This window comes from Diplodia corticola, assembly GCF_001883845.1.
Source record: "Diplodia corticola strain CBS 112549 chromosome Unknown scaffold97, whole genome shotgun sequence".
NCBI lineage: Eukaryota > Fungi > Ascomycota > Dothideomycetes > Botryosphaeriales > Botryosphaeriaceae > Diplodia > Diplodia corticola.
Window position 1 is genome coordinate 27,748 of NW_017971576.1, and position 21,070 is coordinate 48,817.

Sequence of the window (21,070 nt, forward strand, 5' to 3'; positions counted from 1 at the left end):
GCTACAGTATTAAATTATTCCTCAAGAACTCAAGAAACCTTAGGAACTTTTGCCTGACTGGCGAACACCATTATTTACTCGCCAACAGCAGCCGTAAAAGCGAGCCACAGCAACTCGCGTAGGTATGGAAAGCACATATGTATTGGGATTGAGATGCATACCAATAAACCAACGCACGAGCTCCGCGCAGCTCTGACCTTCTACTATTCTCCACATTTAACACTCTCGTGCTTCATTGCCGCATTGGGACAAACCCTAAGATCTTCCCTGACCTTAAGTGCACATCCCGTACCCGACCACCGAGATCCGCTTTGACAAACACATGTCCCCAGGCGCTTTAGTACCATACATGACTCGGGTCCAAGGAGACGGGTGAGCAAGAGTATAAGTTTCAATTCATTAAACAACTATCTTTAAGCCATTCCTCTGACATTACCCATGAATGTAAAAAGACGTTCGAAACCAGATCGCGACATGCAGACCAACTGTACTTGTTACACCGTGCGCAGTTGTACTCGCAACTTTACAGAAGAGCGACAACGGCAAGACACCAAACCACATGAAAAGAGAGCAGCGTATGTGTGCGTGCGTGCGTGCGTGCGTGCGTCTAATGAAAATGGTTGAAAGAGCCCGGAGGTCGTTGCGAGCCGTGCAATCATAGACTTCGTCTGAAACAAATCACGAAGAGAAAGGATCAACAAGAGGAAACCGCCCCCACGAGTAAGGCGCGGATGAGAAGCCAAGAAGAAAAGGGGATTTGAAGAATGCATGACGGCATTAGAGCGTAAGAGAGTGGTATGTAGATAGGTAAGGTAGGTAGGTAGGTAGTAGATAGGTAGAGGTCAGATGACTGATCTTGAAAAGAACAGAGCCACGAGAACATGGCAGGATATCAAGAAAACAATGACGACATAACGAAAAAAAATCCCCCCGAAGAATGATGCAGCCACCCAAAAGGACTTTTGATGTCTCTTTACCTCGTATAAACCACAGCGAGGGCGACAGCTGCTGCGATGACGCCGACTCCGATCACCGACATGACCCGATTAACTCTCCGCCACCACTTGGCCTTTTGCCATAATCTTTCTTCTTGCGCCCAGTCCCTCTGGTGTATTTGCGTCTTATTCCGTAGATCCAGGCCGAGTCCCGCTTCGATATTAGTTTCATTTCCCGTCATGGCCCCACCTCCCGGCGCAGTCGGCTGCAACTCGGTTGCTCGCTCTTTGCCCTTGCTCTGGTCCTTCTCCGCCATCATCTTCTCGCTCTCAAGACGCTCGAACTCGTCGTTGGGCCGCACAGGGAGCGGGAGGATTGCCGCAATGAACCAGCACAGCGGCAGAATGAATCCAAGTGCAAAGAGCAGAATAAACTTGTTCGCAGGTGCACCGAGCGCCTGGTCCATGCTTGGGGCTGTCCAGACGCTCAGCGTCACACTCTTGCGGTTGCGCCGCAACCTAGGTGTGAACGACTCTCTTCCACCCGCAGTCGGAGGAGGCATGCTCCTCGTTCCAGCCGTGTTGGCACGACCACGGCTCGCGCCTTCAGCCCGTTGGCCAGGCCTCCGCTGCGGTGCAGTCGAAATAGAATCCTGGGAGTCGTACGGCATAACGTTCGGTCCCAGCGATCCGCGACCCGAGGTAGACCCCGAATAGTCGCGCTCGTGCGGCCGACGTCGCGGAGACCAGATTGGGTGAATGGGAAAGTTGGCCTCTGTTGGTGAGCGGCTGGTGCCCGAGTGCACAGTTGCAGAGCGGCTGGGAAGAGGGCTGTTGCTGGGAGAACTGGAAGAGTCTGTCGCCAGGGATAGACGTTCGCTGCGACGGTAGTATAGCCTAGTGGCGGTTAGCGCTTTTTCATTCTTCCACTCAGACTGCCAGCCACAGCTGAGCATGGCGCGTGCAGATGTGACACTTACCTCGCCCATTGTGGGAGACTATTGGCGAAGAGGCTGGAGTAAGAGCTGCGGTCCGACGCTGCAGTGTCTGGCCGTCCGTCATTGGACAGGTTCCCATTTGAACCTCTCCGAAACAGACCAGATCGCTGAAGACGTAGCGGCTGAGGTTGCAGCTCTCCCACCGTATCGTTGCCCTCTTCTGAATGCCGGCTTTCCACCTGACCGGTTCCGTTCCTTGATCCGGCGAAGACCGGGCGGGGCCACACCGAAAACTCGCTTGGGGTTGAGGGAATGTCCGGGCGGCTCTCGGAAGAACGATGCTCAGACGAAGTCCACGGATCCGACGAACCGTAACTACCCATTGTCTGCCTCCTGTTTGAGCGAGTCATTCCACTGAGAGCCATTGTGCTGGCTACCGAGCCGGTCCGCGGCTCGGAAACCGACTCGATGGTCGAAAGTGGGGGACTCCATTTGTACCTCCTTGGCGGTGATTCGGGCTCGGGCATAGGTGGAGGCGGGGGCGGAAAAATGCGCGAACGAGACCATTCCTCACCAGAAGAAGATGGCCGGTTGGGGTAGTGTATGACGGAGTTATCCTCAATTGAGCGGTTTTCATGCGAGGTGCCAAGTGGACTGCTCGATGACCGCGGACGGTTGATTGGTTCTCCACTGCTAAACGACTGGTCCGAGGCTTCCCTGAGATTTGCTCTCGACGGTCTTCTGTTAACGGTGTGGCCAGATGAGAAACTGCGGATGCTGTTGGAGCCCCTTGTCGGGGGCCGCTCGGGCTCGTCGGAGTCGGAACCGTGGCGGATGTAGTTGCTCCCGCGAGTGGGAGGTCTGTCATCGGAGGCTTCGTCAAAAGAGCTTCCCCAAAAGCTTTGGCGGTTCTCGGGACCCTTTCCGCGACTGGCTGGCCGATCAGCAGGTGTGTTGCGCGAAGAAGAAAAAGAACTGAAAGAGCCGTGACGATCCTTGTGATGGTACGTCAAAGTCGGCGTGGAAGTTTCGGAATCGTCGTACGTAGTCTGTGTTATATCGTGCGAATAGTCCTGCGAAAGTCTCGAGTTTTCCTGAGACGGTCTGAAGCTCGAGGCGGTGTCGCCAGTGGTGGACGAAGAAGGAATAACAGCGCGGACAGTCGGCGCACTCGGCGCACTCGGCGCAGGTGCAGGCGCAGGTGCAGGTGCAGGCGCAGGCTTCTCTTCCTGGAGTAAGCTCAGACTGCCGAAGCTGTCATGCTTGCGGTCGGAGAACGAGGGTAGGGGTGATGTTGGCGGGGTGGTGCCTTGGGAAAAACGGTTGTAAGAAGGGGAGGAAGGCGCAGCGAGCGTGGCCAACGTCTCGGCATTGGACGTCGTGGTTGACGTCGACGCGCGATAAGACGCGGAAGACTGTCGTGGCTCTGACGGGGCCGGCTTGGTGCCCAGGTGCTCGTACCGAGCGGCCATTCGCTGCACAAACGAACCCCGTTGCGAGTCTGCGCCAGGACTGGGTGAGCGTCCCGCATCTGAAACAGGCGAGGCAAGGCCATCATGACGTGATGGCGACAGGATTGGCGACAGGACTTGCGCCGACTCGGCCGGGTAGGGGGATTTTCCATAGACGGGAGAGCCTGGGTCCTCAACGATGCGGATGGTGGGACCGCCGGCGGTGGAGGTCGTGTGGGAGACGGGCCGGGTGGCGCGCGGAGTCGAAGGCGGCGATTGGGAGTGTGTGTCGGAAGTAGGCTGGGAAGACATGTCTCTCCCCCGCCTACTATGCTATGGGGGTAGGGGCAAATGCTCGGGGAACAGGCACAAGACCGGGTCGAAGAGACATTAAATTAGAAGAATGCGGGCGGCTGCAAAAATCCGTGGGAAATAAGATATGCAAGAATAGGAATAGATGCAGAGAGCGACTTGTAGTTAGAAAAGCATGGCAAAGGGGAGAGAATTGGGCGGGTTGGCGCTGGGGGCCGCGTGAGGGAGCGAAACGGCGTCTGAGGTTTTGAAAGTTTGGGGTCGGCGGGCAGCGTCTGGCTGTAAATATTCAGGAGGCCTCAGCGGCGCCGGCGCCCTCTGCGACGGACGAGCAGGCCTGCAGCTGCAGCTGCTCCGCGGCGCACTAGGGGGGCACGGACGCTGGACGACGCTGGACGAGGCCGAGAGGCACGGGGCGGCAGAGGCACGCGCTGGACTCGGGGCGGCGCGCGCAGTGACGGGCGTGCGAGGGTTGAGATTGCGGATGGCCAGCAGCGCGGGCAGGACGACGAGGAGCAGACGACGGCGGCCGGTGCGAGGAGAGAGAACAGCAGATCGTCACCTGCGGGCTGGCGGACAGCGAAACGCGCCTGCGCGCCCTGGACGCGCCGTGGCCCAGCCGGCGCTGGTGTGCATTGGCGAGATTAACTAGACGGACACGGCTGTTATCGATACCACCAGTCGGCCGCGGCCCGGCCACTCGTTGACGCCAGACTGGGGGCGGCGGCTGCAGTGGCTGGTGGCCAGCTGCCGGGCGGCCGACTTGGCTGAGCCGCGCGCCTTTCTGGCGCTGATGTCGACGATCGGTTGGCCGTTGGCGAGGCTGGAGCGGCAGCCTAACCCGCCCAGGACGCCCAAGCTTCGCCGGTCTTCGCTGGCCGGGGCGCCTCGCTCCGGCAATTGCGCGGTTGTGGATTCGCTGCAAGGGCCAACCGCCGCCCACGACAATGACGACGGACGCGGATGCACAAAGAACAAGCGACCCAGCGAGCGTTCTTCTACTGCCACCTCCCACCTGCACTGCTCTCCGAACGGCGTAGCGCCGACCTCTCCCATGGCGCCTCTCCACTTCCTCGAGCGCCTGCGCGTCGGTCGCAGTGAGCCAGGTGCGTCCACGGCATTGGTGGCCTGGTCTCCCTCTAGCCCACCCTCCGCTCTTCAGCAGCCGCCGCCCTACAGCACGCGTTGCAAATCTAACCAGCCTTCGTTTCATCAGTAGCCACCGGCCCAGCCATTACCCCAGCTTCCGCTGCTCTGCTCTCGGTGAGTTCCTTACACCGCCCGTTCCGCACCCTCTCCACCTTTGGCGAAGCGCCGAGCAACCAGCCATTGGCCATGCGCCCTTCCGCCCAGCATTGAGCTTCTTCTGACCTCCCCCAAACAGGTGCTGTTCACCGTTATCTACGTCGTGCCCTTCTACCTTTCCAAATCCACCCGTCCGTCGCAGACCCTCCACCGAGATGCGCCCTCGGTCATCCGCGCGCGCATACGCGCCGTCACCAGCTCATGCATTATATGCACCATGATTACGCTCTACATCCTCGCCCAGTCCGCCCACGATAGTTTCCTGGACGCTTTGCACCACCTGGGTTGGTGGCCCATTTCCATTCCAGATATAATCAAGGTGATGCTGTTGCTCTGCGTCCTGTTCGCCGGGCCACTGTTCGAGAACGGTATCGTAGACGGGGACTGGCGTGACTGGATAGTGGGAAGGCACGTCAACGAGACCTTCAGCAGCTGGATCGGCTGGCGCAACTACGTCGCCGTAAGTCTCGACCGAACCATACAATAATCTCTCTCCCCGCAAAGTCCTATTCCACATGCGGCGCCCACCAGCCACACCTACACTCACACCACCACCGCTTTACTCAACCCCCCAACCCCCAAACCTCAAAAACTAACCCCACCACGCACGCACAACAGGGCCCCACAACCGAAGAGCTAATCTGGCGCTCCCTCATCATCCCCCTCCACCTCTCCGCCCACGTCTCACCCACAAAGACCGTCTTCGTCACCCCGCTCTACTTCGGCATCGCGCACGTGCACCACTTCTACGAGTTCCGCATCACGCACCCGCACACGCCCGTCGCCGCCGGCGCCGCCCGCTCGCTCTTCCAGTTCGCGTACACGTCGCTCTTCGGCTTCCTCGCCGCCTTCGTCTACGTCCGCACCGCCTCGCTGCCCGCCGTCGTCCTCGCCCACGCCTTTTGCAACTGGATGGGCCTGCCCAGGCTCTGGGGCCGCGTCGGGAATAGTACCGGTCCTTCCCGGAGCTATGCGCCGTCGTCGTCGCTGTCGTCGTCGACTAGTGCTGCTGCTGAGGCCGGCCCCATCGGACCCGTTGCTGGCGGCGAGGGCAAGAGGGCGGATGGCGGCGGCGGCGGCGGTTTGTGGACACCGGCGGCTGCGCGTGGCGGCGACCACGTCGGCTGGACGGTGGCGTACTACGCGCTGCTGGTCGGTGGCGCCGTCGGCTTCTGGTGGCTGCTGTGGCCGCTGACGGAGAGTGAGAACGCGCTGGCTGGGTTTGCGGCGTGATGATGAGAGATGATGATGAAAGAGGTCACGTTTTAGTATTCGGACTTTGTTCCGCCGACCGAAGGAATGGGATGGCTTCACACCAACCAAAAAAAAAAACAAAAAGGGAAAAGGTTGCGGCTAATTGCAGGGTGATGCCCTCGTTCCCGCCGTGCATGCGAAAACTTGGAACCGGGTGTTTGGGCTATTTATAGAAAAAAGAACGAAGGGTCAGTAGTTTTTTCGTCATCAAGAAGGGTGGAAGGGAGGGCGAGAGCGGAGGGAGGGGGCAAAAGGAAAGGGGGATTTTTGGAAGGGGGGCAGGGGATTGATTTCCTGAGAAGACGCCCACCCACCTTTGGCGGAAGATGGCATTATGTGGGGAGCTTCATGAAGTTATGGGGCTATGTAGTTGTAATGCGTAATGAGAGGACGATTAATGCTCCGGGAAAAAAGCATGGCTATTATATGCCACGCTCCGTAGTAGCCAGTATGCCATTTAGGAAGGAAAAATTGAAGCTTGCGCTGGTGGTGCTGCTGCTGCTGCTCAAGCGCGAGTACTCTACAGCTTATGTGTGTATATATAGCTATGATTGTACGGCCGTTACTAGTGGAAGAAAATAAGAATGAAGCCTCAAACCAGATGTAGTAGTAGTATCTTGTGTGCGAAAAGAAAAAGATGGAAACAAAAATTATGAACAAACTCAGAGAAGAGATCGTAAAGAGACAGCCTGAACCTAGTGGGGAAAGTGAGAACCATAATGTTCGTACATAGAGATTCGGAGGCGAAGGGGAAAGTAACAGATACCCAAGCCGGGGCCCAAAAGCTGAAAGAAGAAACAACAGTAAAAGTGTACGTTCACTCCGTTAGGGGAAATCCATAAAGCCCGTGTCGAAAGCGGTATTCATGTTTGCGAGAAGGAAGGGTGGGACGGGGGATAAGAGTCGCTAAATGATACTTTCAACGCAGACGACAAATGATGCAAAGAGGAACTATGATTACATATTAACTTGGTCATCCGCGCCTCTGTTCGTCCCCCAGAAAGATAGGGACGAATGGAGGACGACGGGTAGATAAGAGAGCAGTAATCGCTATACAATGATGTTATGCTCCTGAAGAAGAGAAGAAAAGACGCGCGAACAGAATTTTCCCCCCTAATGAGTTGTGTGCGATAAGGAGAGTCGTGAATCTTTGGCTCGTAGACCGCTGAAACGTTGGAAAGTGAGAAATGGACGATCAAAGCTGTTGAGCTAAAATGGACAGAGAGAAGAGCGTAAGGGGTTGTTTACGGGCGACGACAACGTTCCAGGAAACAGCGCTCAAGGTAGATGTGAGGGAGAAAGAGGAGGAAAGTACTGAGACGATAAGAGGGAAATCCTAAAAACGCCTGATTGATTGAAAGAAACGCGCACTTTTGAGTAGGAAATTGGGGAAGTATATGCGAAGCCAAATATCCTCCGCGTAACTTCGTAACCGTATGTTATACTGAAGTCTGCCTTCCGCTCTTCGTCGACATGACAGCGTTTCTGAAGATAGAGAGATTTTGTGCTGGGTCGTCCTGCATGATTGCGTAACGTGCTTACTCGATTTGCTTTTTCGACAAGATATGGCCGCCCTAAGAGAATCGTGTTTCTTGGGTCTCATTTCCCGGTGCATCAATGTGCGACCTAAGGGGTAGATGGTGTTCAAGCGAGGGCAATGGGGTGGGTTTGGTCAGTAACGAGGGTGGTGATGCGATGTTGGTTGGGGTCCTGCTCTACGCTGCTATGCTGTGCTCCTGTTTGTCGGCTCTCGTGATGCTGCTTCAAGGTCGTTAAATGCCCACAGTGTCTTTAAACGAATGTGGTGTCGCACGGCGCTTGTGTTCTTCGCTCGCTTCGCGCGGCGTCTCTCTCCCTCGCTCTTCTCCCGGGGACGAAGTTGTCGACACCGCTGCGGGTGACCCCTGTGTGAGGAGAGTATCGCGCCGGCCCTCAGGCGCCTGCGCTCCCGCCTTGGTTGGAGATGCGAGAACTCCTACATCGCTCTCGCTCACCTCTGGTTTCGCTCTGGGTGACACTGGCACGTCGAGGCTCGACCGCCTTTCCCGTTCCCTTCCCTCGTGTGCCCCAGCGCTGCCAGACTCACCAAGGCCACGTTCGCCAGCTGGCGCCGTCATCATGCTACTCACGGACATGTGCTCACGCTCGGGCCTGATCGTTGTGCCAGAGCCGCCAACAGCGCCGCCCACGGCCCCAGGCGTGCCAGGACTCCTCGTCCCCGCACCCGCTGAGCGCCCAGCACCCGGAGCGTCCGCTCCCCCACTACTGCTGCTCAGTGCGGACGCCATGGACGCACGCTTCCCTGTCTTGGGTGGCGGATAAGGCTCGCCTCGCGCGGCGGCCTCAGCGGCGCGCGCCTGAGCCTCTGCTTTCGTGGGGCGGCCGCGGCGCTTCTTGCTCGTGCCCTCGGTGCCCAGCGTCGGCGACATTATGTACGCGGGACCCGCGACGGCGCCCTGGTGGTGATGTTGGTGCTGGTGGAGCATGGACGAGGCGGCGGCGGTGGAGGCGGCGGCAGCAGCAGCAGGGTCTCCCGCCGGGTAGGGGTTGGGTGGGCGGGGCTGTAGCAGGCGACCGGTCTGCGTCGACACGTCGGGGGCGAGCGGCCGCTTGCGAGGGATCTCGACGGGCGGCTGGTGGCCGTGGAAGACGGCATGCTGGTGCGGGTGCGGGTGCTGGTGCTGCTGGAGAGGCGGTTGGTGCGTGAGGTGGTACTGAACGGGCCCCGCGCTCGCGGTGCCGCCTCCGCGGGAATCGTGGGCGGAGAATTGCGCGATAAGGTCCTGGAATGCCATCTGAGACTGCCGCAGAGAGCGCCCTGGAGCGAATTGACGCGTTAATAGATTCGAGCTCTGTTCGAGCGGGCGCGATGCGGCGATCTTGGGGTGGTCGGTGGGCGCGATTGGCGCAGGGTTGTCAGGTACCTTGTGGAAGCGCGATCTCGGTCCACTTTGGCTGGATGCCGGCGCTCTTGATGATGTGGAACAGCCTCTCGGATGAGACGGGCGCGGCCTTCATGATCTCGGCCAGAAGGTAGACCTGGGGAGCGCGCCTAAATCAGCCTGGGGGAGGGGGCGCCGCGGCGGCAGCAGCGGTGGGAGGGGCGGCGGCTCTTCGCACGCACCTTCTCGTGCTCAGCCCAAGGGAGGTCCCTCGAAGGCTCCATGTCGAGGAGGTCGGAGTAGTACGGAGGGCGTAGGGAAAGAAAGTCTCGCGTCCATACACGGGGGTCGATGCAGCAGGACTAAATGAGCAAAACGCGATCACAAGGCCGTCAAGCAGGATGCAGACGCGCGCGCGATACGGCGGCAGCGCGGGCGGGACTGGAAGCAACAGGACCAAACGAGGGTGAGTGAAACGGATGAAGAAACGAGCGTGCGGGAGAGTGGTTGTGGAGATGTACAGAAAAGGAGTATGCTACATGTCTGCATGCGGCGGCCTCAGACGCGCACAGAGCGGCATATGAAGGAATTGGGAGCACTGCTGCGAGAAGGGACGAGAAGAGAGATGGGAGAGGAAAACAGACATGGATGGAGCTGGCTTGCAGCTTCGTGACGTGCATAATTAGCTGCTCGTCAACACCACCGCGCCCGCGCAGCGAGCAGCGCCGGCGACGGGCCTGCCGGCTGTGCTCGCCGCCTGCTGCCCGGTGCGCCTTGGTACGACGAGCGTGCTGGGCCTGTTCGGGCAATGCGCGACCGGGCAGGCGTGGGCGGAGGCTGGGAGCAGAGAGCAGAGAGCGAGCGGCTCAAGCGCCGGCCAATCAGCGCCGGGCCTGTCCAGCGCGAAACACTGAAACTTTTTTAAGCTCGTCGCTATCGAGTTTCAAGCCCCTGGCGCGGGCGTCTCACGACTCCTCTCTGCAACACTAGGGCTCGCCGTTGCCCAAGCCCAGCCGCCGCGCCGTGCACGCCTGCGTCCTGCGCAAAACAACGTCAGCATCCCGCCCACGCGCGCCGTTCGCCTGCCCGAACCGGCGTCTCGAGCGGCTGAAAAGGTGTCGACACGGCTAAGGCGGTCCGGGTGGCAGACGGCGCCAGACGGCTGGGAGTCGAGTCGCTGCGGTGCCGGCGCCTTTCTGCACACACCCCCCCGAGCCCTCTCTTTATACACAGCTCCCGCCCTGCCGGCTCCCCATCTGCCCTCGACCACGCCCAATGGCAACTGCCGAGCCTGCAGAGCCACGTAGCACCATACAGCCAGCCCTCACTCTGGGGAGCCGCCCGTGTACCTTGCAGCATCTCGTGCGCCGTGGGTGCCTCCATCGCGGCTGCTGCCGCTGATGCCCAGGACCGCCTCCGCCAGGCGATCGTGCGCACAGATGGTCGACGCGAGTCGGGGGCTTCGAGCGCGGCTGGATGAGATCACCGTGCGTGCGAAGAGATCGCCCCAGCACCGCCGGTGCAACTTGATACGAGACATATACGCCACGGCTGGCGTGCGCCTGCCAGAGACGAGCCGTCTTCCGCAACATGTGCGCTATCCTGCAGCCGCGGAATGCGTTGAATGATTCGCTGAGTATTGCACCTTGGCTTTACAGCACGGAGCGTGAAGCAGTTGTCCAGATTGGGCGCCTGTGGCTGCTTGGTGCCCTCCGCACCCGGTTAAATGCCACGATTATCGTCCCCGTTATTAAGGCGCTGCAATGCTGTGTGAGCCTGCAGCAAGCTCTGCCGACGGCCTTTCGCGAGGAATCTGTTGCGGAGAGCAGTCTCGCCCTGTTGTAGGGCGAGTACAGCGCGGGGACCGCGTCTGAGCCACAGTCGTTGGTGGCCGGCAAACGATTGGACCATAGAGCCAGCGATCTCCAGCCCGCCGCCCATGCAGAGACATCTTTTCATCCGTGAACCGGGTTCTGCTCTCGGCTTCTGGAAGTACGGCAGAAGCCGGCACAGACCAGCGCTATCTTATTGTCCGTGGCGACCGTCCTTTTCCTTATAGGGAAATATACTTCGGCCTTTTAGATACATGGCACGACAGGCGCTGCCGCACCCAGCGTCTGAAACGGTGCGCGGGCAGGCAATCCAGTGGCTATATTTCGCAAATGGTTCCATAACAGGCTGGATGCTGTCCGCCAGTCGACAAATGAGCAAGGAAGTGCATCATGAACCATCCATCTTCTTCCTAACTCGATGTAAACGAGTAAGCCTGCATCGCCACGTTCTGACTTGGAGCTAAGCATGAGGTATACTTGAACTCTTGCGCCGAGGCAGGATGACGCATGGAGGCGGTCTGCTGTCAATAGGTTGCCTTGATGCCTTACGTGGGCAAGCCCCGCTCCAATCGCAGACATGATTACATAAGGAGCCGACAAGAGGAGGTTGCAACCGTACCTGGCGACGGTCCAGCAGCTCCTCGGCCTAGCGCAGATCAGACTTCCAAGGTCTGTTGAAAACCGTAGAAGCCCTATGTTCGGGCGAGCTGTGAGGACTCTATACTGCAGGCGTCGGAATGCATGGGCTGTCGGCTCAGGATGTCCCAGGATGCCCCCGAATGCCTCAGGATGCAGCCCGCTGATACACAAAGCGAGTGTTGTGTCGATCGCTCGGTGAGCGGACTTTGACTTCCTGTGACGTGACTGTCTCCGAATGTTGCGCGAGCGAGCTTATGTTTCACTGCGGCGGAAGTCGAGCCCGCAGGGTCGCTGCCAGTCCGGGGTGGTCTAGAGACAGGTAAGGAAGCGAGCAGCATACCTTCCCTCCGCATGCCGGTCTCCGATCCACTCTCGCGGTCGCCGCCCGCTGCATGATGAGAGCAAAAGCTGTGTCCTGGCCGACGGCGGCGTCGTCTAGGCCGCGAGGAAAGTGCGAAAAAACGCATCATGATTATTCACACATGCCAATCACGTTCCCTGTTTTATCTCTGGAGCCCTGTGGCGTACAGGCCTCACTCCAGACCCCTGCCGCATCGGCGAAGGCAGTGCCGAGATGTCGCTCAAGCTACGGCTGTAGAGCCTCACAGAGGGCCGCGTCTGCAGACTTGACACTGCTATCTCTGCCACAGCCGCGTCGGTGACGGTCCGTCATTGCGGGAGTTATCCGGGTACTGGTAACGCTGCGCCGAACGCGTAACTCGCAGAGCATGCCGTAACGAAGAAGGGTCTTCCTGTCTCCCGCACCGCTCCTTCATTCGCCTTCTCCTCCGCAAGACCACCCACGCTCTCTCCTCCGCCGCCCGCCCGCCCGCCGACCGCGCTCTCGCTCGACGACCCAATTCTCCCTCTCGCGACACCGCTCCCGCCGTCACTCGCCGTTCGCTGCCCTCACCGCCGCCCGCAGACCGAGCCGGCCGTTCGACGCGCATCTCGTCCGCCGCAAGCCCCAGCGTCCACGCACCCTCCCAACTGCCCGCGGCGCAGAAACCACCCGACGCGCATGCGCAGGTGCGGAAGAGCGACAGGAGGTCATGCTGCTGCGAGTTTGGGCCCTGAGTAGACACGGAATCGCTTAGTGCTCGACGGGCTTGGAGCGTGGTTTTCTTTCCTTCACTTGCCGCAACCTCCCTCCCACCTGCCGGCTCCCCCCGATTCCCGCCGCCCCTCGTCGACGTTCATCATGTCGGACAGCGATGCCGACAGCAAGGTGTTCCGCCCGGAGCCCGAGGGCCGCGACATGAAGCTAGAGCCAGAGACCCCTGCAGAGGACGGAGATGCGGACGTGAAGCAAAGCGTGGAAGACGATGGGAAGGGGCGCGCCGCAACAGCCGCAACAGCCGCAACATCAAACGGCCATGCTGCATCACCGGGGCAGGCCGCGGAGTCAAGAACTCAGTCGCCGATCAAGACCAATAGGAGCAGCGACTCACCCGGACAGGGTTCGGAACGCGAGGAAATCCTCGGTGGCGACATCACCGTGAAGATGGAGCCAGGCAAGGCTCCCAAACTCGCCCGCTCAACATCGCAAAAGGTCGTCGCGAGGCCGCCGCCGCTCTACTTGGACCATGAGGACAAGACGGAAGAATCCAAGGGCACGTTCGATGTCATCGAATGCTGCACGTATGGCAACAAGTTGATGGGTTCGACCGAGCATGCGCTTGAATGCGACTGTTCCGAGGAGTGGGGTATGCCATCAACCTCCGTTTTCACTGTCATTGGAGTTCATTGTTCTGACCGTCCTTTACAGACCCAGAGACTAGGAAGAACCTTGCGTGCGGAGAGGATTCCGACTGCATCAATCGCGCGACCAAGATGGAATGCGTCGGCGATTGTGGGTGCGGGCCCGACTGCCAAAACCAACGTTTCCTCAAAAAGCAGTACGCCGACGTCACAGTCTTCCGAACGGAGAAGAAAGGATATGGACTTCGCGCCAACACTGACCTCAAGCCTAATGACTTTGTATACGAGTATATCGGAGAAGTCATCAACGAGCGGGCTTTTCGCGGCCGCATGGTCCAGTACGACCACGAGAAGATCAGGCATTTTTACTTCATGTCCCTGAGCAAGGGCGAATTCGTCGATGCGACAAAGAAAGGTAACCTCGGTCGTTTCTGCAACCACTCCTGCAATCCCAACTGTTTTGTGGACAAATGGGTTGTTGGCGAGAAATTGCGCATGGGCATCTTTGCCGAGCGCCACATCAAGGCCGGCGAGGAGCTCGTCTTCAACTACAACGTCGACCGCTATGGCGCAGACCCGCAACCATGCTACTGCGGTGAGGCAAACTGCACAGGTTTCATCGGCGGCAAGACGCAGACAGACAACGCTACGAAGCTGTCCCATGCTACAATCGAGGCGCTTGGCATCGATGATGAGGACAGCTGGGACACTGCTGTCGCCAAGAAGCCCCGCAAGAAGAAGCTCTCCGAGGACGACGAGGAATACGTCAACAACGTTCAGCCGAAGTCTCTCGATGAGGGCGGCGTCACCAAGGTCATGGCCACGCTAATGCAATGCAAGGAGAAGTGGATTGCCGTCAAGCTGCTGAGCCGCATCCAGAGCAGCGACGACGAAAAGGTCATGAATCGCGTCATCAGGATGCACGGCTATCAAATCCTCAAGACGACCCTGAACACATTCATGGATGATCACAATGTCGCTGCGCAGGTCCTCGAAATCCTCGACATGATGCCTCGTCTTTCCCGCAACAAAATTCAAAATTCGAACATTGAAGAGACGATTGAGAAGTTACAGTCCTGCGAGGACGAGAGGGTGTCGAGCAAGGCATCCAGACTTCTCCATGAATGGAGTCAGCTTAAGATGGAGTACAGGATTCCCAGGGTCAAGCGCGAGCAAAACGGCCCTAGCGCCTACGATTCAAGATGGGCTGAACGCACTGAGCGTGTTTCCAAGGAGCGTTCGGCTTCGCCAGACGCACCAAAGGGCCCCTCCAATCGCAACCCTATACCAGCTAGGCCTTTCCCAGCAGGACCGAGGCAATTCCGCCGTCCGCCTCATTTCAACCCACTGCCCCACGGATGGTTCATGACTACAGACGCGGAAAAGAAGATCTATTACTACAGTGCCAGTGGCGCGACTAGCTGGCAGCGTCCGACAACTCCAGCGCCACAGCCTCCTGCCCCATCCAAGGAGAAGACTCACCAACAAAAACTCCAGGATATCATTCGTGAGATTACCGACGGTACACCGAAGACTCAAAGTCCAGGAGGCAGGACTCCTCAGCCGGAATCGGCAAAGAAAGACAAGAATGCTGGTGAAGAAAGATGGAGGTCTTATAGCGAGGAGAAGCAGAAGAAGGTCTATGAGAACACTGTGGGTGTACCGCCTCAGTAGTCCGCTGGATGCCTGCTAACATGGTACACAGATCTTCCCACATATCAGCTATGTGCTGAACAGATTCAGCAAGAGACTTCCGAAAGAGGACTTGAAGCGCCTTGGAAAGGAGGTTGGTTGTCCCTATCCTCCCAATCCGTCTCTCTCGCTCACCCCCGATAGCTTTCGAAGAAGATCGTCAACTCAGACTACAAGCGTGGCCGCGTCGAGGACCCGACTAAAATATCGGAGAAGCATGTCAAGGATATGAAGAAGCACGTCCAAGAGACTTTGGAGAAAGCATGTGAGAAGAAAAGGAAGTTCGATCAACAACAGCCGGATGCGTCCGGTGGTACAACACCTCCAGGCGATCCTGGTAATGCAGGCGGTCGGGACGACGCTATGCCTGACGTGTCGGCCGATGCGGGTGACAAGGGTGAGAGTTCAGAGGATGGTCATGGAAATTCAGCCAAGCGCAAGAGGCAAGGCGAGACGTCGGTTAGCACGCCGATGGAAGGGGATGACGAATCTTCGTTCAAGAGGATGAAATCGACAGATGTCGATACTCCTCCGCCGCCTCCGCCGCCTCCGCCGCCTGCTGACAGCACGATGTTCAATGAGCAAGGCGAGGCGATCGATGATGCCGATGCACCTGACGCTTTCCAACGGGCTGCGCTCAACTCGTTTGAGAACGGGCTGGATGAGTCACACATCAGCAACGCAACGGCCCATGGTGTGCAAGCAAAGAACGAGCTTAGCGTGCAGAGGAACAAGGCCATCCAAGCAGAGCTCGGAGACGGCTCGGGAGCGAACGGCCACCCCAGTCCGATGCAGCTGGCCACCCCATCGACAAGCGACTCGTACGACAACTTCGACGGCATGCATTCGGATCGCCTTCGGCATCTTGGTGTCGCTAACGGCAGATGATTTGACGGTTGAATAATATCTTTTCCGGAATTGGAGGCGTTGGCCGATACGTTCTCTGGTTAAAGGGCTTTGACTAACATAATTCTTTCTTTTAATCTGGCGTGCATTGAATTGGTGGATCTGCTTGAGTGGTTCCAAAACAAAAGGGTGGCTACGGCCTCGCAGCTATTCGGACGGCGTTGTGGCACTGGGAAAGTCTTGCATTTCAGCGGCGGCTACAGGGAGGCACTGGGTTCTGGTCTCGCTCATTGGGACATGTAGGTATCGTCTGGGTGGCACGGGAGGGGTGGTGGGCGGGGTAGAGACGCAGAGGGCGGAAGGCATTTGTCAAGGCTGCATGTCGTTCAGACGGCGGCGCATACATAAGGACAAAAATTTGGTAATGTGTTCGGGTGCGGGCAGCGCCATTAGCGCGTTATCATGTGCTCGGGGTCCCGAGAGGCGGTTTCGACGGCCGCCGTACACGCTCCGCCGCCGGATACGCCCTGGAGGGGCTCCGGGGAAAGGGCTGCTGGAGCGATCGCGGAGGCTTGCTGGATCTGGAGCCGCGTTAAGGCTCGCGTCGACTGGCCGAACGCAGCTACCGCCAGTCAAATTTACCGCATTGCTCGCAACGGCGTCAAGGGCGCAAGCTTGGCTCGGCTGCACCGCGCCATCCCTGCAATCGATAGCCACGCCCCGCCACGGCCGGGGGAGCTTTAAAGCTTCACCTCGCCTTCGCACCTCCCACTCTTGTTCGCCATTGCCTCACCGTACCGCCCGCCCTCTGCCTCCTCTCATCTCGCAGGCTGCCTTCACGCTCACTACGCGCGCTTTTTCGCACTAAAAATCGCCGCGTGACAAGCTCCGAAGCTCGCACCAACTGCGCATCCGCGACGTAGCTTGCGGAGAAGAGCGCCACGCATCCGTCCTTCACGGCAATCGGCGGCTTAAACCGAGCTTAAAGCTCTCCCTTCCCGCACAACTCCCACGCCAGCTCAGACATCCAAAATGTCTTCCGCCCTCCGCGCCGCCAGCACCCTGAGGCCCTGTGCCCAGCGCGCCATTGCCCGCCCCTCCGCGGCCCTCGCCGCCCGCCAATATGCCTCTGCTGCCACCGCTGCGGCCCCGGCCTCTTCTGAGCAGGCATTTTTCCCCGATGAGCCTGCAGCTCCCATCGTCAAGGGTGCCATCCCCGGCCCCCAGAGCACCAAGGCCATCGAGAAGCTCAGCAAGGTCTTCGACACGAGGAGCTTGAACATGATGGCCGACTACAGGCGCAGCTACGGCAACTACCTTGCCGACCTGGATGGCAACGTCCTCCTGGATGTGTGAGTTACCGAGGCCGAACAACCTTTCCGGGGGCCGGAACTGACAATATGATAGCTACGCCCAGATCGCCTCTATTCCCGTCGGCTACAACAACGCCGCCCTCCTTCTCGGCGCCAGCTCCCCCGAGATGGCTAGCGCCATCATCAACCGCCCCGCCCTGGGCAACTTCCCCCAGCACGACTGGGCCGACATCCTCGAGTCCGGTATCCTCAAGGTTGCCCCCAAGGGTCTGGACCAGGTCTTCACCGCCCAGTCTGGCTCTGACGCGAACGAGTTGGCATACAAGGCGGCTTTCATGTGGAAGAGGCGCGTGCAGCGTGGTGGTCCCGATGTTGAGTTCACTGCCGAGGAGATGGACTCGGCCATGAACAACACGGTTCCCGGCGCTCCCAAGCTGTCCATCATGTCGTTCAAGTCCGGTTTCCACGGCCGTCTCTTCGGCTCGCTCTCCACCACCCGCAGCAAGCCCATCCACAAGCTTGACATCCCTGCCTTCGACTGGCCCCAGGCTCCGTTCCCCAGCCTCAAGTACCCTCTTGACCAGCACGCTGCTGAGAACGCCGCCGAGGAGAAGCGCTGCCTTGAGGAGACCGAACGTCTTATCAAGGAGTTCCACAACCCTCCCGCTGCCATCATCATCGAGCCCATCCAGTCCGAGGGTGGTGACAACCACGCCTCGCCCCAGTTCTTCCACGGCCTCCGCGAGATCACCCAGCGCAACGACGTGCTGATGATTGTCGACGAGGTCCAGACTGGTGTTGGTGCCACCGGTAAGTTCTGGGCTCACGAGCACTGGAACCTTCCGTCTCCTCCGGACATGGTCACCTTCTCCAAGAAGGCCCAGACGGCTGGTTACTACTTCGCCCGGGAGGACCTGAAGCCCAACAAGCCTTACCGCCAGTTCAACACGTGGATGGGCGACCCTGCCCGCGCCCTCCTGTTCCGCGGCATCATCAACGAGATCGAGCGCCTCAACCTCGTCGAGAACACGGCCCAGACGGGCAACTACCTGTACGCCGGCCTCGAGCGCCTGGCTCAGCAGTACCCCAACGAGATCCAGAACCTCCGCGGCAAGGGCCAGGGCACCTTCATCGCCTGGGACAGCCCGCGCCGCGACGAGGTGCTCAAGAGCGCCAAGGGCGCCGGCATCAACATCGGCGGCAGCGGCGCCGCGGCCGTCAGGTTGAGGCCCATGCTCATCTTCCAGAAGCACCACGCCGACATCTTCCTCGAGCGCCTCGAGTCGGTCCTCAAGGCATAGATGCGTGCTGCGCGTCGTTGAAGCTGCTTGCTTTCCTGTCTTGAGCGATTGATTGGCTTTTAATCTTCTCACCCTGGGGAAAATTCTGGCGTTGACGTTCTGGTTTTTTTTTTTTGAAACTTTTTTTTTTGGTTTTCATTTATCAGAGATACTCTAAGCAGTCGGCAAGCAGAGATCCTGCTTGCGAGACACATCGTATTGCGGTCACGAATGAGCTCATGTTGGCATGAGGAAAGAAAGCATGTAGTTGCAACAAATGATGATACTACAAATGAAAGGCAGACTACTGCAGCCTGTCTATTTATCTTACTTTTTCCATGGTGTGGGGACTCGTGATTGATTGATCTTGTTTGTGTTGGGAACCTGGATCGATTGACACATGAAAGGGGCTTTACAGATAGCCTGCAGGGGTGACGTGAGTCCTGTTCCCTAGGTAGGGTCTTCTGTGCGGTGTATGAAATAGCATGTGCTGGTCCTTCGCACTTGTCAACGTTCGGGACCGAGATGCGTTTAACCTTCCTGCCGGGTGGTGGCCTTGCAGCGTCTAGAGCAACCCTGTCCCCAACGTAAAAGCTGTCGGTACTCACGAGAGGGTAGCGAACAATACGAGAGGACAAGAAAGCGCACAGGCGAACGGGTCGAGTTGATAGTCTAGAGATATTCATTCTCCCTATAACCTACAGCTTCTCCCATCCTGGTCTTGTGTTCTTTGTCTGTTCCCATAGGGTCAAGCCGGAGGTGATGATGCCCCACAGTACTGAGTTTGGTAGTGGACATGATGAAAGGTGGTTAGGGGGGAAGCATGTGTATATTTGAAGAGTCTATCTCATCATCAAGCGCCGCCATCGCCAAGCGGTTAGCTTGAGTAATTACCTAGGAAGACACGAAATTGGTTTAGCGCGGCCCTTTCTTTTCTTTTTTCTTTTCAAAGTGCAGCATTTTGGAAGGCTTCGTAAGGAGATGAATCGGTCCATTTGAGTGCAGAGGGAATTAGATAATAAGGGGGGGAGGAGGGGGAAAGGGGAAGGGGTTGTGTGGGGAGAAGAAAAAGTATTTTCGTTGCCCGCATGGTTGGTGTTTGATAGATATGGTGGCTTTTTTCCCTTGGCAGATGACTGCAAGGAGCTGATGAGAAATGAACAGGTACTCAGCCACAGCACAGTTCGCTTACGGTGGAGATAGAACGTGGTGTGTGTGTGCATCTAGACACGCTTGATGGCGGTCTTTCCGGTCTCGCATTCGTGATGAAGGCGAGCGAGGGAACCACAAATACGGAAGAAGGGCATCGAAGATACGCATACCCGTTCTCCTTTTGGCAGACACGCCTAAGAAAATCGAAGCAATGGGCAGAGGTACGTGCGACGGGGCAAATCAGCGAGGAATCTAGGAGGGTTTTCTGTCTTGCTCCAGCCAGGCGAGGAGACGTTTCGGGATGTGTGAGACACAGGGTGTTGACCGAGGCCAGCTGCGAACAGACAGGCCAGCCACCTGTGCCACAACGGTTTTGGTTGCAACCGTTGGCCGATCACGTTGTTGCGTCTGTTGCTCGCGCGCGAGGGGCAAGGAAAGGGCACGCTTGGCTGGTCGGCGAGCCGTTCCTTGCTCTTACTCGCTGAAGGTAATAAACAGGCGGGGTAGCGGGTGGACGGCCCTTGTGTAGCGGTCGCGGCGGCAACAAGCAAAGCGTGACTTGCTGTTCGTGTGACTTGTTCTACCTAGTTACTCGCGGCTTGAGGGGACGTGCTCTGCGGATCTCAGGTACTTGCGGGGGAAGAGGAGATGCGTTGCAGGGAAAGGGATGAAGCGTTGGGCGGGTTGCGGCCATATTATCATGGCGCCATTGGCAACATGCATCCTTGCTGTCCGCATCGTCCTTTGGTTTCTTTTCGCTCCTGTGCTCGAGTGGAAGGGGCCGGATGAGGGCGCAAGGTCTGACGGATGACTGTCTCGCGTCGCCTTGAGCCCGCAGCGTTATCTCCGACATGTCAACCGCTCCGCCGCCGGCGTTTGCGCTTGGCCTGCCGTGCCGTTGCGCCGCCAATAATGCCATTGGACCACGAGGGGGCGGAAAGCTTGGGAGGAGCAGCATCTTCTCGCGGGCCAATGATGGTGGGAAGAAAGCAGGCTACGGGTGAGATTAGTGATGGCACAGGCTGCTTCTCCGCACTGTGGGAGGTCGCGTGCCGGGGAGTCTGGCGCCGCGTCACTCGATCAATCCGTGCTGCTTCCCCAAGAGCCCCCGGAACGCGCTTGGCCGAGCTTGGCGCGCTGCCGACTAACCGGAAGGATGGCTGCGGCATCGAGCTGCTGCTGCTCCGACGGACCAATCGACCCGCCTGCTGGACCCCAAAATCTCACGCGTTCACGCGAGTGCCTGCCCGTTTCGTACGCCTGCAACTTGGCTACCCGCTCGGGCACCAAACACCGACCCTCTCGCCGTCTTCCGCCAGCCGCCGCCCTCATGGATCTGACGTATAGGTGCACTCGTCCGAGTACGATTACGCCTGCCTCACAGCCTTATTATGTCCTGGCCCCGGCTTTAACTCAGCCTCTTCTTTCCCTCCCATTCCTCGTTCCTGGCCCCGCTGTAGACCGGAGGCTCCGAGTTCACGCCGTTGGACCCAAAAGCCTTCGCTCGCCGCTCCGCGCCTGACTGCACCAGCTGTCCA

At 58.6% G+C, this 21,070-nt stretch overlaps 5 protein-coding genes across 5 annotated transcripts; 3 read left to right on the forward strand and 2 right to left on the reverse strand.

Moving 5' to 3' along the window:
• Positions 1-973: 973 nt before the first annotated feature.
• BKCO1_970009 (serine-rich protein) lies at positions 974-3,636 on the reverse strand (the record flags this gene model as incomplete). Its single annotated transcript, XM_020280055.1, has 2 exons — positions 974-1,832; positions 1,916-3,636. 2 exons carry the CDS (start codon positions 3,634-3,636, stop codon positions 974-976), a joined length of 2,580 nt encoding a protein of 859 aa, XP_020125293.1.
• Positions 3,637-4,690: 1,054 nt separating this feature from the next.
• On the forward strand, positions 4,691-6,174 carry BKCO1_9700010 (prenyl proteinase rce1; the record flags this gene model as incomplete). The annotated part of the gene is made up of 4 exons (XM_020280038.1): positions 4,691-4,742; positions 4,853-4,899; positions 5,021-5,401; positions 5,560-6,174. The coding sequence occupies 4 exons, from the start codon at positions 4,691-4,693 to the stop codon at positions 6,172-6,174; spliced, it is 1,095 nt and encodes a 364-aa protein (XP_020125279.1).
• Positions 6,175-7,967: 1,793 nt separating this feature from the next.
• BKCO1_9700011 (uncharacterized protein) lies at positions 7,968-8,990 on the reverse strand (the record flags this gene model as incomplete). Its single annotated transcript, XM_020280039.1, has 1 exon — positions 7,968-8,990. The coding sequence occupies one exon, from the start codon at positions 8,988-8,990 to the stop codon at positions 7,968-7,970; it is 1,023 nt and encodes a 340-aa protein (XP_020125280.1).
• A 3,759-nt stretch (positions 8,991-12,749) lies between these two features.
• On the forward strand, positions 12,750-15,829 carry BKCO1_9700012 (set and ww domain protein; the record flags this gene model as incomplete). Its single annotated transcript, XM_020280040.1, has 4 exons — positions 12,750-13,254; positions 13,317-14,902; positions 14,955-15,035; positions 15,086-15,829. 4 exons carry the CDS (start codon positions 12,750-12,752, stop codon positions 15,827-15,829), a joined length of 2,916 nt encoding a protein of 971 aa, XP_020125281.1.
• Positions 15,830-16,819: 990 nt separating this feature from the next.
• Positions 16,820-18,401, forward strand: BKCO1_9700013 (4-aminobutyrate aminotransferase; the record flags this gene model as incomplete). Its single annotated transcript, XM_020280041.1, has 2 exons — positions 16,820-17,139; positions 17,195-18,401. The coding sequence occupies 2 exons, from the start codon at positions 16,820-16,822 to the stop codon at positions 18,399-18,401; spliced, it is 1,527 nt and encodes a 508-aa protein (XP_020125282.1).
• Positions 18,402-21,070: the final 2,669 nt, after the last annotated feature.